This window comes from Trachurus japonicus, chromosome 20 (assembly GCF_045865225.1).
Source record: "Trachurus japonicus isolate A0001 chromosome 20, Traja_1.0".
Taxonomy (NCBI): domain Eukaryota; kingdom Metazoa; phylum Chordata; class Actinopteri; order Carangiformes; family Carangidae; genus Trachurus; species Trachurus japonicus.
Window position 1 is genome coordinate 11,248,028 of NC_140926.1, and position 18,455 is coordinate 11,266,482.

The 18,455-nt window shown below is 40.1% G+C and overlaps 1 protein-coding gene across 2 annotated transcripts in view; it reads left to right on the top strand.

The window, feature by feature from the left end:
* The window catches only part of cntnap2a (contactin associated protein 2a), a 316,348-nt gene that overhangs the window by 198,062 nt on the left and 99,831 nt on the right, over positions 1 to 18,455 (top strand). For both annotated transcript variants that reach the window (XM_085763401.1, XM_085763400.1), the window contains exons 11-15: positions 3,162 to 3,324; positions 9,203 to 9,309; positions 11,645 to 11,764; positions 12,594 to 12,709; positions 14,490 to 14,574. In XM_085763401.1, the coding sequence (XP_085619527.1) occupies positions 3,162 to 3,324; positions 9,203 to 9,309; positions 11,645 to 11,764; positions 12,594 to 12,709; positions 14,490 to 14,574 (591 nt within the window). The remainder of the gene's footprint in view (positions 1 to 3,161; positions 3,325 to 9,202; positions 9,310 to 11,644; positions 11,765 to 12,593; positions 12,710 to 14,489; positions 14,575 to 18,455) is intronic.

Consider the following 18,455-nt stretch of genomic DNA (forward strand, 5'->3'; position numbering starts at 1 on the left):
CACTTCTTAGCCAAATTTATAACCCTGCATTTATGAGCTCATTGCTTCTTCGTCATGTTTTCTCCCACATTTATTTACATGCATGAATAAATGACATTCTCATATATTATTGCTTTTTCATTTCAGTCCACAGTAGGTCATGATGCAAAACCTTTGTGACATTTTAAAATAAACTGTTTTCATGCTGCTTAGACTCCATTTGGTTTATGTACTTACTGCTTTATGTGCGTTTTTCTAATTTTACTGGAAAGAACTAAGAAACTTTTTTAAACGCATACTTTGTAGTTAATGCTTGCGATATATTCATGATTATAGTAATATAGTATGTTCCAGTCATGCCAAGCAGCGGCACCTCTTACTCTTCATTTTAAAGAATTAGTCACGAGAATGTGATGCCCACATATACTGTACTGTATCAAAGAGCAGCCTGTGTGGCTTGTATGTGTTCCTTTCAGTATGTGGGCATATGTTTACATACATGTACTGTATGTGCACATCTGTCATGGGTGCTACATATCATCCTTGACAAGTGTGATATAATGTTTGACATGCATAGATTTTATAGCCCTTTTGAATGTGCCCCATAAGGTGCTGTAGGAGTTTTACTGTTTCTTACAGTTAAGGGAAATAGCTCAGGGAGAAATAGCAGCAGGTTGTCAGTAGATAAGCACAGTTTTTTCTTGATGTTAATTTGGATTTTGTGAGAGTCTACATATTGTTTTTGGCAACAATTTATGTCTGTTCTGAATATGTGTAGAGTTGCATCCTCAGTATATTTGTTTATTTTTTTCCCTCTGAGCACTTTGGCTGATTTCCAGCCTGCTTCTTTTGGAAGGAGATACATCCCCCTAAATGTATTGAGATGTGAAAACAAGTGTTCTGTAGCCGGAGAGCCAGCCATGCCTGTCTGATGTGTTCAGGTAGAAAAGAGCCAGTGCTGGTCTTCCAGTGTGTGTTGTAAGAGAAGCTCTTTGGGCACAACAGGGGGGCTGTGATAGAGTGCCAGCAAGACTGCGGGGGATTATTGCCGCTGTTCAAAATCCTTAGGGGTTTATGAGAGATACAGTTTTTGTTTATACAACAAATTAAAACCATAGAGCATCATTGTACTGGGAAAAAAATGTCAGACTTTCTTAACTGGGATTGAAGCTGTGTGATAGCTTGAGGATGCACAGAGACGTATGACTACATTTATGCCAAGTATTTTTTCTCTTTTAGACTTTACCTCATTAATCTTGGTCACTGTCCTTTTCTCTTTGTCACTATTGCTTTAGTTTTCTCAATGATACAAAGATACATTTTCCAGAAGCACAGAAGAAGAATTGCCTGAAGGTTTGTTGACAGGAAGAGAGAGGAAAGACAACATACAAACATTGGTTTCTGCTGGCCAAGGTTTTTTCATGGCACAGTGAAGGAAAACATAGCACTTTGACCAAAGCTAAAGATTTACTACTGTGGATATGTTTGCTCTTACACTTATTTTGCCAACTAATATGCATTTTCTATGCACATTTGTATAAAGCAGTGCCCAGATAAATATTAATCAGGCTAAGTGTTAGGATAGTTTTTAATGCTGGGTTGCAGATAGGGGTGAGGGACAACAAGATTCACTTTTTTTCTGCTGATAAAAAAACATTACTGAGTGTCATTTCCCAGCGTTGCTGTTTTGTGATGAATTTTGAATCTAAAATGTGTCAAGTGAAAAAAATACAACTTCCAATAGAAATTTTGATGAAAATGAATATTTTTAGTTATGTCTTAAAAAGCATTTCTATACAATCTGAGCAGTAGATGAGCTAAAATTAGGTGACACCCAATAAACAAACAAACATACATCCATCTATCCCTCCGTCGTTCCATGCATAGCTCCGTTCATTCTGCCAAACTGTCAGGGGGGCTCTGTTTCCTTTGCATTCATATGCAATCCAGGGGACACAAAGTGCTGCCAGCCAGCTGTAGTCTGCTCTGTTTCCCATCCTCTCTCTCCCTTTCTCCCTCTCGTCCTTTCTCTGTCTGTCTGTCTTCCACTCCTCTGGAAAGACAGCAGACAGGTGTGACAGGAGAGGAGACAGATGGCAAGGATGACAGGAGAAACTTTTGGGGTGGAAATGAAAATCAGAAGATGTGAAGAAAGGAATGAATCCAACACAAACACGCAGCCACACACATTTTGCTGTTTGCTGGCCTGTCAACCAGCCACATGAACTACAATTCTGTTGGTGCACTCACACACACACACACACACACACACACACACACACACACACACACAGTGCATATGCCCCCTATAATAAGCCTGTTTGATGCTTTGGCCTTGAGGCTGATAGGTACGCTAGAGACTGTGACAGCTTATAACATCACAATGATGGAGATGTCATTAAACAGCAGTGTTTTATGAGTGACCTGTGTGCTGGTGGCAAAGATTGAATCCCAGGCTCTCGTCTCCTACATCACATGTACACTGTAGCAACACCTGTAGATGCACACACACACACATGTACTATATACTTTACACTCATATGTTGTGCTCAAGCACATGACAGATTTGCACATTAAGAGAAATCGCACACCCACAGTATCTATGGTAATTTGTGAAACAGATTTATTGCACTCACTCACTTTTGCCATATGCATTCACTTTTGTCCTAGCCTTGTCCCCATTCCAGTCAATGCCCAGTGTTACCTCTGGATGGGCCATTGACTCTTGTATCTCATAAAGACACTGTATAGTAAAACCTATATGTCCTCTAGTATATTGCAGCCTTAGCACCAGTATTAAGCCTAATGGGCCTTGTGGAGAAGCTCTAAAACAAGAGGACTGACGAAGGCTCATGGCTATAAAAGGTGACAATAACCTAGCACTGGGCAAATCTGTTGTTCCTCGCCAAGGATGATGTTGTTGTTAAGTTTGATGTCCATTTCTGCAGAGGGGCTTGTTTTCATGATGTGTTTTAGATCCGGGATCAAAAGTAACCATTTTCTTCTTTTGCTTTCTTTCACATGGTTCAAACACTAGCTGCCATGTAACCTTCTGTTACAGGGAAAGTGATACATTTAAAGCATAAAAAATGTCACTTGCGTCATTAGCTTGAATGAGTATGTATGTGTGTTTTGTTTTAATGTAAGTGTAATGCTTTGTTTGTTTCTTGTGTTGGTTTCAGGGTATTTTCTGCAGACCCTCTTCCCTCCCTCCCGGCGTTCGCTCCAGGGCTGCATGCAGGCAATCCTGGTGGATGATCAACCTGCTGATTTGCATGCGGTGGAAAAAGGCACCGTGGGAGCCTTTGAAAATATCAGCCTAGACATGTGTGCAATCATAGACAGGTAGGAGTGATAATTCCTGCACACACACACACACACACATCCACACAGTGGCTCATAAATGAAAAAAAATACTTGTTTAAGTCATATGCAGAGCAAACAAACAAACAAATCATAAATCAAGTGGTTTTAAATTGGGAGAGTTATATTGTAAACAAGACTGTTATGTAGAGACTCTGGATTCTTATCCAGAGATGTATGACTCAGGGCTCTGGTTGTTGAATGTGTTTATGTGTGGCTGGCTTTTGTGTGCTTGTCAGACTGATAAATGGATATAATTGATGGGTTGGATTCCATGTGTAAAGGGATGTGTGTTTTCGCTTTAAACTGAGAGTAAAGAGTATGTTTCATCCTTGGAAAACACTGTATGATCTTAATCAAACATCAAAAATGAGCCATTCATTTGTCTATTTCATTGCCAAGTGGGCTTGCGATTCTGCACAGCCTGTCCCAATGTTGGCTCACTGGAAGAATTCATTACCACTTGTTGACATTTCAATTTATTTCCTTGTCATAGACCTGAAAAACACATTGGGATGGATTTGTCCTATACGGAACCATCCATGCCTTGAGCTCAAATTTAGAGCTTTTTAACACATTATGCAAAATATTCAAAGTTGGTAAACTGGGTTAGCATCCTGCAATTTCAGCAGTCCTTACTTAATAAGGGGAGAGCCCTTGATAAGGAAGGATTCAGTGGTTTTAGATATAAAGATTTGAGTGATTATTATCACTACAAAGATTGCATCGTTCAGGTGAAGAAGACTGGGAAGTTCCAATTAGGCGTTGGCCTTGCGTTGACTGGAACAGCATTTTCCCCGAACTGAGCGATTTGTTTTCAGCTCAGCTTTGTCAATAACACTTATCTTCATCAATATCCTTGCCCAGAGAAGTAGACACCAGCTGCCACTGCTTGATTTCGATCAATTTTGTCCTCACTTCAAGAGAGGTCCAGCTTACTGGGATACCGTAGTTTATACCACAACTTAAGCAAGGTCCACTCTAACACAAAGGGATGTATTTTGACATTTTTAAGTTCTTAGCTCATGCTGAATTAATATATTGTATTATACAGTAATTGCACAATTGAGATTCTAATTGTGTTGGGACTTTGTGGCTTTCTTATTTGTTTGTTAGGCACATTGTGACATTTTAGGTCGACTTATAAGAATACAGTTATTTATGATATCCAGCAGTCCAATGTCCAATATTTCCTCTCGTTTAAGCTCAGTATTTGGTTTCCATAGCTCCTTGAGAGAAATGTCTGCCTCCTTAGATGTTACGTTTTTCTCCATGTTCACCAGCTAGTCACTTACTTTGTCTTCTTGGTGCCCTAGGCAGGTACTCTATAGTAGGTTTGTAAAGCTTTTGGGCTGAAAACAGTTGACTGCTGCAGCTGAAAATCTGACACTATTAGAGCAGTGAGAGTGAACCAAAAGAAACAAGGTTGTGGCACATACAGTAAGAGCACGACTATGAACACATACACATACGCATAATAGCGCACCTTTACAGCGACTGCAGTATATTTGTGTCCCAGCATGGCATTTGTGACACCGTAGGTAGGTAGGTGATGCTCGGCTCAAACGCAGCCTTTCACAGGTACACCTTCACACGGTGCTTCATGGCTCCTTGTTCCTTCAGTTGCTCAAAGTTCGATGGCCACTCTGAAACAGTCACCAGTGTGTTACAGCTGTTGGATTTCTCAGATTGGTACAAGGTCAACCCAGACTGTAGACAGATTGACCGCATATGACTCTGTGTTTGTGTCTGTATTTGTTTTGCATGTGTATGTGCGTGCTGACTGGGTCCACAAGCCATGTGTGATTCTCTGCTCAACTGCTGAGGCTATTTACGTAAATGCTCATGATTGACACTCATGAGTGTGCTTAAAATTATTTTTCAATAATCTATTTCATACTTTACTGACTTTCACTTCACACATGGAGCACCTTTTTTCTTGTGCATAATTACACACGCATACTGTACAAGAGACAGAGAAAAAGGGGGCGGTATTAGTATACTGACTACATTGTCTTGAAATTAACCGAGATGCAGGTTAATAAACGTGGCTGTGCTGTCAGATCAACTTGATGATATTTAAAATGAGTGATGAACTGTGACCCTGCCAAAGAATTGAGCCGATCACCAAATCCACACACAATAACCTGCACATACAAAACAGTGTTTCATTTAAAACACACTTTAGTAGAAATAAAGGGCAATATGTGAAGGACCTGAATAATGGTTTAAATTCACAATATGTAATATTTCACATTTAAAATGATTGCTGTTAGATGTTTTCTTAGCTTAAGTTTACATTGTGTTTAATACTTCTGTGGCCTGTGGTGCCATGTTTCCCATGATTAATATTGTAGATCTTTGTCTCAGTGTCTGAACCTGTGTGTATGAGATTAGGGTTATTTATCTGGCCTGTTGCCTGTATGTGATGAAATTCAGTGAGGCAAACAGTTTTGTTCTTCCTCTCTGAATCATCGTGGAGAAGTAGTGATGAGGGAATGGTTTTGTGACACATGCAGGCAGAGAGGAGACCAGCATGTTGGAATTCATGAGGTTGACGATACTGTGTTACTGCAATTACACCACAGGGGTACAGCAACCACATCTCTGTGGAAAAGTATTACACTGTAGTATAATATTATCATTATTATTGCTGATTGCTGCACATTTCTATGGCTGATAGAGTTCACTATAGACTTTAGAACGAACTCTTATGAAAGTCATAAGATGTCCAAAACTATTTCCTAGTCGAGCCATTTGCAGTATTGCCCATCTCCATTACTTCCAATGTGTACATCTTGTTGTGTGTCAGCCCTGCAGTAGTTGAGGTGGGCCCGGTTCTGCCATGGAAGATGAATGGGTGCAGCGTTACCATCTAACTAATAAGAATGTCTTTGAAGGCAGTTCAATAGCCCTGTCTGACCTCTTTTTGATCAATGCTGTTCTACTGTGGGATTCTCTTTGGGCTGAGATGGTGGAGGAAGCAAAACACACACGCACACATCCCAAAAGGCACACCCTCACAAACACTGGGGTAATGCTGTGTGCATGCAAATTCCTATATCCCACAATGTTCCGATATTCTGTACGGGTCGGTGCCACAGCAACACATGTCGTGGCACATAAAAGCACACACACGCACTAGAGGTGCCCCATTCTCTTTGTACTGTAGATTTTGCTTTTTTCTCACACAAAGCTCACAGCACATATAGTCACTGTACTTGAGTGCTCACAGCTTGCAAAGCATAATGTCTTTCTTGATTTGCAGTGCTTGTCATAGGCACCTCATTGTGAAAGCACAATAGCATTTTATCTGCACTTGTTATCCTGCTGGAGCTACAAAACATCTCGGCATGCATGAATCACGGGCATTTTAGATTTTTTGTTTTGTTTTGTTTTTCACATGCGGTACATGCAATAGCTTATTGAGAAAGTCAAGGTTTAAACCAGTTTGAACAATTTCAAAACAGGTTAGTTAATAGCTCACTTTTATAACATTTTTATATTAATGCAAAATCAGTGCTACAGTGAGGTCTTTGCTTCCTACATCTCTTAGGCACTGACAGGTTTATGCATAGCCTGGTGGTTGGTCCTAAATGTCATTTGTAGTTAGAACAGCAGCTGGGTACAAGTGTTGTTGTGCTGCTCAGTATCTGTTTCTGCATCAGTCAACAGAGCTGCCAAGAACACACTATCCTCAGAGAGGTAGATGATTATTTTCCAAATGTCATTTTCTACAGCCGCTACACATGCATTACTGCTCATCAACATGCACACGCAGCCCCAGTAGGAGATTATATTAGTACACTATATTCATAAAACATCTTTGCATTCATTTCTTTTTTTACACTATGTCTGTGTTGCATGTATCTCCTTCATTTCAAGTAGAAACACATACACATTAAAGTCTTCAATTAAAGATACTTTAACTGTCAATGAACTCATCATATACAGTACCATATGATCAGCCAGTCATCATCATGTGTCCCTTTAGAGATGTAGCTTCCCCGTGTGCCCAACTCCCTACACGAGTAAAGAGGAGCTCACTGTTTTAAAAGGACCCCTGCAGCTCCCATGAGGCACTGCTTGTTTTTCCTCCAGCTGGCTTTCCTCTTATCATCACTTTGATTCATTCTAATAAGCAAACTCTGATTTTTTTAAATCACATAACTTCTGCATTTGTGTGTTTTGCCCGTGCGCACGCCTCGGGACTCATCCCCACCAGACCTGCAGGCAGATCAAACCACAAAACTTACATGTGTTTACTGTTTAGCATTTCAGTTAGTTTTCAACAAGCAAGATCCAGAGATGTTTTAACTATTATCTGCTTCCTGGTGTGTTCACAATGACATTGTTAATGTTTACTTGCATCTACATTCTTACATTCCCTTTGGTTTTGAATCGAGGATGATGAATTGTAACTATAAAATGCCTCCTCTCTTGGCAGGATAGTTCTGCCTTTCAGCTACCATCTGCATAGATACTGTAATCCGCACAGTAAACCCCAGTTCTATGATGACTTGCATTGTTTTACAGCATATGTAGACATGATTTTATATATAAATATATACCAGTATTTCTGTTTCTGTTGTCACACAATTTAATAAATATAAAATAGTGATTCATTACAGCTCACAACTGCCTCATGTTAACCAAATGACCAGAATCAATAAAAACACCTGTTTTATTGACACTCAGAATAAGCAATTACATCTTATCTTAAGTGCTGCCATATGTCACGACTTTGGATATGTTGATTTTTTTTTTTCATTTCACTCAACTCCACACGTTTAACTTAACAGCCATGTATCAGTCCCTGCTACAAACAACAGTGAGGGTTAAGGTTAATGTGGAAAAGGCCATTGTAGAGTTCACAAGTCGCAGAATCAGAGGGAATTATGTGTTTTCCAATAAGCAACCCGCTGGCTACTCCATGTCACAATGGCTCAAGGTGGTGGTTTTCTGACTGCTATGTTTAATAAATTGAAATATTTGCACTCTCAGTTGGAAATCATAAATATTACAAGGTTTACTGCTGCCTACCGCTGGTCTCGAACTGCTGTTGAATTAAAATGTGTGGCATCCTTGTGTGCATGCTAATGCACATGTGGTCAGTGAAATCTTTAAGCCTACATGAATCTGCACTCAGAAAATCCACTTTTTATGGTACAGAAAGTTTTGTATGCAGTCTTTGTGGGATATTGATGCCTTTCTGCGTCAAGTAAGGATATGTATCACTCTGGAGGCCATCCAAGCTAAACAGACTTTAAAAATAGTATCTCATTGTGTGGGGTTTACAACATGAGCTCACTTTTTCTCCTAATGATCAGTTTAGAACAGTTCATACTGTATCCTACTATCGTTGACACAAAATGTTGGATATTCTGATGCAATCTGAAAGATAATCACCATGTGCATCTTCCCCTTCGTTACACAGGAGTATCTTAGGTTTCACAGTAGTTGTTAAATGGTTTATTTGACTCTTGATTCTTTTAGCTGAAGGTAAGACGCCCTTAGAATCCATATTTAGGTTTCACCATCGTTAGTCAGCATATTTAAAGACAAAATTCAACACAAAGAAAGCTGTATGTTTCCACAGCAGGCTAAGGTCTTGTTGTGAACATTTTACACTGGTGTGTAAAACATTTGTCAGATTAGGAGACAGGTTGTTAGACGTTTCATGTTCATGTCAACATAACCACATTTGAATCACCTCTCTGAAGCGTTGTACCTGTGTAGAATGAAGCAGTGTGTTAGTGGATTGTGTGTGAGTTTGTCTGCTTGTGTGTCTGACCTTTAAAGTATGTTGTGAAAGTATGTTTCCTTCTTTGTAAAGCAACATGTCTCTCTCTCTCTCCAGATGTATGCCGAATCACTGTGAACACGGCGGGCGGTGTAAGCAGACGTGGGATAGTTTCAGCTGTACCTGTGATGGAACAGGATACACTGGAGCCACGTGTCACACTTGTAAGTACGGGAGTGCGTGTGCATGCAGTTGTGTGTTCCTGGCCATCTGTTTTTTTTCCCACTGCACATTAATACCACCGTTCTCTGTTTCTTGTGTGTTTGTTTGATTTGGCCTTCCTCTTTCTGCCTTTGAGTGATTAAGCTGTTCCTCCTTCCAAAGCCATAATTCTCTGCAGAGGGACAGATTAACTTTTGAAGTGTTCAGAGGCCAGGCTTTACTGACTGCGCTGTGTGCTTTGTTCTGGTCTGAGAAGCGGCAACCCACCAAAAGCACCAGCACACAAAGAGAGCCCAGTCAGAAAGAGAGAAAAGGGCCAAAAGAGGGTTTGTTTAAGACTTACAAATGTAAGAATGCCATCCCTCCTTCCATATGACACAATTATTATTCTCTTTCTAGAGAGGGTGAAAGAGAGAACATTTAGCTTCATTGTGTATAACCTAAAACAAAAAAATGTATATGAAAGAACTACGAGGTAAAGTTTAAACTAAGATAGGATATAGTACCTCACGGTGATAGAGGAGTGTGAATAACACAAGGAAGTAAATAAAAGAAACCACACAAATGTGCTAAGATCTACAGTATGAGAGAGATGTCCTTGTCTCACTACAACCAGTTCTGTCTTGGTTTGTATATTTCATATTTCTAAAGGACCAACTCACTAGTGAAAAGTATTGGAAAGCACAGCAATAAAATGTAGATTATGTGGGAAAGTCATGTGTCAATACCAAGGACCAGCCAGTGAAAGGTAGTTCTAGGATGAGTGGATGAGTAATGCTTTTCCTTCCCTTCCCTTAGCAACCACTATTGACTCTTTAGCACAGCATTGGGCTTTGAATTCTTCTTGCCCTAGTCGAGATGGTTAGTTGCCAGTAATAGAAGGCTGTGCCTGCCGCTTGCGTAGCTTTTAACAAAGCATTCCTTAAAAAATACATTAAAATGCTTCAAAAGATTAGTGCTCTGGACATCCCTTCGTCGAATTAAAGAAAATAACACAAAAAGGAGAGAAAAGCACAAAACAAGGCTTTTAGTGTGAATGTGACAAACATGTTAATGGTTGGCTCAAGGGAGCAGTTTTCAGCATTAGGACTCATTTATTTGTGATCAACTTAGATAAGAGATAACAAGACTGAAAAACACACTCTGATTATGCCTTCAGGAATACTTCATAATAAAATTACACAATGCCATAATCATTCTGTAAAATCAGTTTCATACCAAACTTAATGAAACTGCAAAGCCAAACACTAGTAACTATTAAAGGTAGGGTTGGAGATCCTGGAAAAAAATATTGCACAAGCTCTCTGACCCTGCTCTCTTGTGAGCAGGGTCTGTTTTACCAAACACTGTTTTTTGGTAGAAGAAGTTGCACTCTCCATAAGCAAGTTTAGCGCTGAATAAGCTGTGGAAAATCAAAAACAAAAACTATAAACAGAATGAACAGTTCAGGAGAAAGGCAAGAAACTCTCTGAGAACAGTCCCTCAATCAAGAAAGTTTCTCTCCAAGTCACACTCACATTTCTCTTTGAAGTGTAATTCTTCCTCCACTCCCCTCTCCGTCTGTCTGTCTGTCTGTGTGTAGATCAACAGAAACATAACATCAATATGTTGTCAAATAGATTGCAAGAGTGTGTGGGACAAGACACCACTTCTTGACAGCTGCTATAGAGAATTGGCAGCCACATGAAATTGCCTTTTGGAGGGAGGAACAAAAGGAAGTAACTATAGACACTGATGTGCTATTTAGAGCAATCCCCAAATTCTACAATATAATTACTCTCTGGTTCATTATAAACAACAAAAATATATCAAAATGTGAAATGAGATACAGACAGGGAAATTCACAAAGAGAAACACATGAAAGCTTTTGTAGCATGTTGCATCATCTTTAACGTCACACTGTTATTACTGTAGGTACTGTAGCATGTGGTATGAGTATATCCTGTTATTCCTAACCTTAACACAAGACAAATCTTGGACTTCGTTACTGTAATAACATTTTCTCTGGTGCCGTCCTCAGTTTAGAAAATGAGTATGGCTGCTACACAAATTTTTCATGAGAATCAACTCTGATTTTGTCGTAGATTAGGAACAGAAACATTTTGTCTCAGTTTTTCAACCATCCAGGGACAGCGCTTTGAAATTATCATCATGAATTGTATCTCAATATGTCAACATGACACAATATAAATGTAAACAGATGTTCAAAGCATGTTCAAGCTGTTTATTTTTTCTAATTTTATTTGATGAGTTATCAGTGGCTGTGCACTTTCTCTTCTCTCTTAACACACCTCCTCCTCCTCTGACTGCTCATCCGTCTTCTTCCTCCTCTCCCAGCTGTCTATGAGCCGTCATGTGAAGCCTATAAGCATTTGGGCCGGTCCGCTGACACCTACTGGATCGACCCTGATGGCAGCGGACCCCTTGGCCCCTTCAAAGTCAACTGCAACATGACAGGTGTGTATGTGGGGATGCCAGCAATTTCAGTGTGTATGTTAACACTTCCTTTACTTTGTGTAGCCTCAGTGACCTGTGAGGGAAAGAAACTCTCCAGCCCTCCGCATTCTTAACCTCAGACAGCAGCGCTTTTAACCTGCCATACCTGGGGTTTCCATGGCAACAGTGTCACAGCTGACATTTAGCTCTGAAGGAGCACACACACGGATACACACACACACATCCACACCACAAACATACAAAGTAGACCTGTTATGTAAACCTAAGAGTGCTCCAGTGGTCTGAGTGACAATTCTGTGACACACACACACACACATACTCATACTCATATAAACACACACACACACACCTGCCTATCTCCACACACACACACTCACACAGTGGAATTAGATAGTCTGGAACAGAAGTGCAGAGCAAAGGCGAGACTTTTAATGAAATGTCACTGCACTCCACTGGCTAACCCCTTAGTCACGCTGAATAGCACACTCACACACACCTGAGAGACATGAAACACACACACACAGACACATACACACATACACACACTTCCCTGACTGACAGTGTGAATGAACAGGGAGATATCTGAGTGACTGGCTCATGTTATAGCAGCCACATTGTCTATTAAACTCCAGAGTTTCATAGCTGTAACTGAAATTACATAGCGGGAACTTCACTGTCATGACAGCCGTATTTTGTGTGTATGCCTACCGTTATGTGTTAATGTATCAGAGAACAAGCCGCCTGCAAGTCTGACAGTAAATGTCTGCAGTTTGTGTAAATTGTTGACAGTGTCTGAATGTTTTATTCTTCTGTACGTTTGTCTGTGTAGAGGACAAAGTATGGACGACAGTCATGAACAACCTGCCACCTAAAACTACAGTGACTGGCTCCAGTAGAGAGAGACGCACCGTCCTACAGGTCAACTACAGTGCTTCAATGGACCAGGTAACAAAACTGAGTTTGTGTCTGTCATACGTATTGTTTCTACAAAGAAAAAGTGAAGTTACTTCTATAACCACAGAGAAATTAATTCGTAGCCATTCTATATCTATATACCTTTTTGAGGGTTGTGAAGCCCAAAGATTTTTCGCTTCAATGAATTTTCAAAATGTTGTGCCTCTTCTCTCCTACTCTCTGCCCTGTAACCTTACTGTATGGAAACATGTTCTACTATTAAAATGTCACAGTGATCCACTTAAGCCAGTCGAAGCATTTATGTGTGAATGTTAGACAAGACGGGGCGCCGTTCAGCTCAGTGGGTAGAGCAGGCGCCCCATAGGCAGAGGCTGTAGTAGTCCGCGCTGCAGCCAGCAATCAAATCCCGACTCTGGTGGCCCTTTGCTGCATAATCATTCCCCCCCTCTCTGCTTCCCTATTTCCTGTCTCTCTCTCAGCTTTTCTATCAATTATAGGCAAAAGCCTAAAAAATATATACTTTAAAATATATTACACAAGCCAGTGGACAAAAGCTTCGGCAGATGTAAAACCATGGAATGATAATTATTTGCATCCATGTTTTTAAGTTTAGCCCTGTTTTCCATTTTCAGCTTCCCCTATCTTTAAGTTGCATATTAGCACCTCACTCTTTCACCTCCTTTAAACTACTGAGACCAAAAACAAACTAAGTGCAACACTGTGGTTCATGAGCCAAACAAAGTAATCCAGGTTTATAGTAGCTGGTTGAAGTTTTGCAGCTCCTTTTTTTTCAACAACCAGGGCGTGCTCATGGGGCTGTGCTTAGAGCTGTTTGAATTAAAGTTTGCTGACATGGTGCTCTGAGAATCGAGTGAATTCAGATTGCTCAGACTTCATACAGTAATTTATAATTCAAGTAAACAAGTATATTGACCAGCAGGAGTTGGCCAGCTATTTAAGTTGGGTTGGGGTCTCCTATACAGTATCCCTAACCGGACCAAGATAAATGAGAGCAGAACTCAGACAGATCTGTGATATATTCTGAAATTCCTACTTGTTAGTGTTAGTGCACAAGAGTCTTTCTACAGTTATTATTAATGAGAGCAAACTGAGTCATTTCTCCTTGTATCACATCATGGTTCTAAATATATTGAATTAATGAGGTCTATAATCATGGTAATGATCATGATACAAACCAGTGTTATCTTCTGTCTCGGTTTTGATAAGCCTACACCACCAGCAGCGTCATCCTCTACAGCTTATGGCTCCAAAAAAACTACAAAAACATAATTCAGCCTCATGCTACAGATTCATTCTTTATTCCTTCAAATGCACATTGATTATCTAACACGATGAGAGTTCCACCTCCTGTCTCCTCCAGTTGTCGGTTTGGCTCGGACACATACAATTCAGACCCCCTGAATCTGCTCCCTCACACTCAGGAGTCAATAATTTAATCTTTCTGGTGAGTGGTTATAGATTGCAGTTGTCACTCACAGTCAAAAGCAAACTGCGTGTGAACTTTACAGGATTCAACACTCAAGTGAGGAGTGACAGTAGTTTCTACCTGCAGAGTGTACGACTCCACTGTGTTACAAGAGATGACAGGGATTGAGTAGCATATCGTTCCTGTAATTATGTTGCCTTGGAATTTGTAAGGAACACTTGTTCCATTTTCAGCCTCCCTAAATCAAAACATCAGTACACTGCACTTTGCCTCATTTTTGAAACTCGGTAATTTGTTCTTACATGAAATTGACCTGTCTGGTTGAATAAGATGAAATGAAATTATCCATGCTCATGTTTCCAGGTGACAGCTATCACCACCAGTGCAGAATACTGTGAGCAGCAAATCGCCTACAGCTGTCAAAAGTCCAGACTGCTCAACACACCAGGTAAGGCTGAATATGGCATCTTTATCCACCACTGACTCAACACAAGTACAAAGACTTGAGACAGGCAGATTGCTTGCTTCTTCTTGTCACTTAACCACAGCTTGAAGACAAAAGTTGACAAATATATATATATATAAAAAAAAAGATGAGTATGAAAATGATGAGAATCCTATGATTGCTGTCGAGAGAGACATGCACTATAATCTTGGACAAAACCAAGCACCCTCAACACAACGTTTGGGCAAGACAGAAAACCAGCTAAGTATATACCTTTATCTATCAACTGTATGTGACATGGGGTTTTCTTAATCCAGCCACCACCTAATGGATCTTTTCAGATAACATGACAGACAGGACCAACATCATCAAATCACCAAATGCAAATGACCTCTGGAAAACAACGGCTTTAAACTTGTTCTCGTACCGTGCTTTGACCCAGCTTCTTAATACAACACCACATGTTGGTTTCGATGCTAATTCATCGCCCACCTAAATGTTTGAACTGTTGCCTTCATCCCGCCTTTACCCAGCACTCAAATTACACATGAAAGTATCGAAACAGACCATTAGGAATGAGTTGTGGCCTACCTGGGCTCATTCTGAGTAGATTAACTTGGATTACATTCATTTGCATTAGTCAGTCTGGCTATGAGGCACTTGAGCAAGGCCTGGTGTGTCAGTTTGGTTTGGATTAGTTTGGATGATTTGCGAAATGGCTGAATTGTGTAAGGTTTGCCCTGGATTAGATACATTTGATTTGTGTTTTGATTGGTTTAGCAGAGTTTAAACAGGGTTTTGAATCTTTTTTTTTATGAGAGGCCGGGTTTGCAGCTGTGCAACCTGGCAGTAGCAACAGAAGAGACAAAGGCAACAGCATCCCAGTCTAGTTTCCCTCTGTCTATGTCACAGCTAGGTATTTAGTCTAATGTCTTGTTTGAAGAAGAGGTGTGGTGTGTGTGTGTGTGCATGTGTGTGGGCACCCACACTTCTGTGTGGTTTTCACTTTGAGAATAACAAGCGCGCTGTCACTGTCAGAACCGTTTTCTGACACTTTTTCCTCTATATAGTCTGTCCAACACACGCTCACACACACATGCGTATATGCACACATAAAGTACACACATTGTTGCACACAGAGACCCACCTTAGGGAATAGCAGTTCATAAAGACAAGACAATCCCGGCAATTAGAGTGAGTGAGAAGAAATAGAAAGAGGGTAAGGGAGGAATAGAAGATGGCAGGTTTGTTAGATGTATGTCTGTGTGTGTGTGTGTGTGTGTGTGTGTGTGTGTGTGTGTACTTGTGTGTATTTGTGTCTTATATGTGGGTCCATGGTCTTTGATTGACTGAGTAGGAATAAAGCAATAGGTGGGAAGTAATAGTTGGGTATTAGTGCAGCAGAGCAAAACTTTGCAATTAACCTCCGCTGCTGTGAGAGATGGCATCTACACCCACAAACATATTGTGTGCATGCACAAATTTACACACTCTATAAGTGTGATATTTTTTACTCTCAAGCTTAAAGATGTTGTTGTGCAGAACACACACAGGCGAGTGCCTCTCCCTCTACAACACACCCACACCCAGACACAGTCAATCAGTCCTTCATTAACTAGTTTACTCTTAATTCACTACCTTGTAAGTTAGGGAAATCCAATTACCAGTCTAAAATGACGCGGAGAGTAGGACCGGGAAAAAGCGTTTACCCAAAAATATGCTTCATAAATTAGCTGTCAGCTTTCATCAAATTACACTGTCAACAGCATTTCCTCTGTGAACGAGGCATACACACAACACATGGCTATACACAGACACACGCCTGCTTCTCTTCCACGTCCACCTTTTTCCCATCCAGATTTCATCTATTACACTGGGGCTGGCATTTAGGCGATAAATGAACCGTTAAATGGAAATTAAAATCTGCCACCAGTGACACCCTTAATTTGGAACTTTGGCAGTAATTGTCCTAATTGTCTGACCCCTTCTTCACCTATTTCACATAATTCAGTCCTTTTATCATTTTTTATTACTTCTCTCTCCCTCAAACAATTCCCGCACCTGCAAGCGCACACAGACACACACACACAGACAGAAACAGACGTCCCTGTCTGACATCTATTCATTTGCAGGGTGGAAATAATGGCAGAGCCTGATTCTGATACATGCAAAAACACAAACACAAAGGCTCAGTGACACACTCGGGCAATATACCCCCAACCTCTCTTCCATCTCTGCTCTGCATCTCTCCACGACTCCCCATCATCCTCTGCATTCAGATGTATCAATTTTTATCTGTCCATCTCTCTCCACTTTCCTTTCCCCTGTTGTCGTTTCCAAGTTACCATTTGAAGCCGTCAGATCTACCTCACGTTATTTTCTTTCTCCTTTTTAAGTCTTATCTTTTCCTCCACCCCCTTTCCTCTGCCCCTGTCTTTTCACTTACTCTGTTAAACACTATTTCCATTAGTGCTGGAATCACAGCTTTAAGAGGAGAATTAGCACCCTTCACTAATGATTTAGCTTCATTCCTTTCAGCGTAAACGACCTGTAAACAACCAGTGGCACAAAGCCTGCACCACCAAGCCTTCATGCAGATACAGCCACAGATAAAAACACACGTCTCTCATTCTCTGACACAAACACACACATTCATAGCTGCAGAGGTGATTGGTTAAAAACACATGCTGAAGATTGTTAGTGCTTCAGTGGACAGCTGCTTTGAAAGTTTGACAAAGTCCAATGTGAGATAAAGCAACTTTATTCTCTCTGTCAGTTTCATTACTAGAAATCAGTATACACCACAGGCTAGTTTGAAAAGTCAGTAATTGCACTTTGGCTTCACATTAGATTAGAATAGAATAATCTTATTGACGCACATGAATGTCAGTTCATAATCTGATGTTGTTTTCTTTGGGATGTTGCATAGTCATAGTCACAGGCTTGCACAATAAGTACGAAACATCTATGGATGTCAGGGATGAATTAAAGTAATGCTTCAAACCATGTTGAATAAATTACTTTATCATATGCAGTCGCTGGTTTTTGGTCAGTGGAACAGAAATGGTTTCAGTTGACAGTTGGACCAACAAGCAAAAATACAAACTCAAACATATTAAGCTAATTTATTTACTGAACAGACACTTCAGATACACACACACACACACACTCGATTTGACTGGCTCATTTTGTTAACTTATGAGAACACTTTGTTTCTCTCTTGATTTCGCAGACTTGCCTGAAGCAGTTAATAACATAATTTATAGCATCCGGGCTAATGAAGGGAGAAATGTTTCTATCAGATAAATGAGCTCATTAATCCAGTGAACTGCGCTTCAGCAAGATGTGTGTGATACATGCACTGTTTAGAGGCAATACAGATGCACACTTTTTCACTAAATCGCTCTCCAAGACAAAAAGTTACTTTTGTGAGTAACATTTTTTCAGTTTTATCTTATGCAAATGTCTGGGACCTGTAATGAAATTCAATAACAAACCGATGAATAAGAAGCGTAATTATCTATCATAAATTAAAGACAAATTCCACCGTAATCTGCAGTGAATTGCCTTATCAATTACCCTGCTACACATAAAAGTTTAAATTATTGACTGTAAATGTTAATATAACATTACAGAAAATGTTAATGGTTTGCAATAATAACCTGACCGTCCTAAAATGAGACTGCTGAGTGGGCTGCATATCAAGTTATTTTCACTTTCTGTCAGCAAAATGGCATTCAGTTAATGTGTGTGTTGTCATAAAGTCACAATTGTCAAAGCAATTTCTGTTCAATCATGTGTAAAGGTATTATGTTACTCATAAAAACCCCCAAAATCATTATAAAGTGACATTATTTTGGACTTAATCACATTTTAGAGTTTTG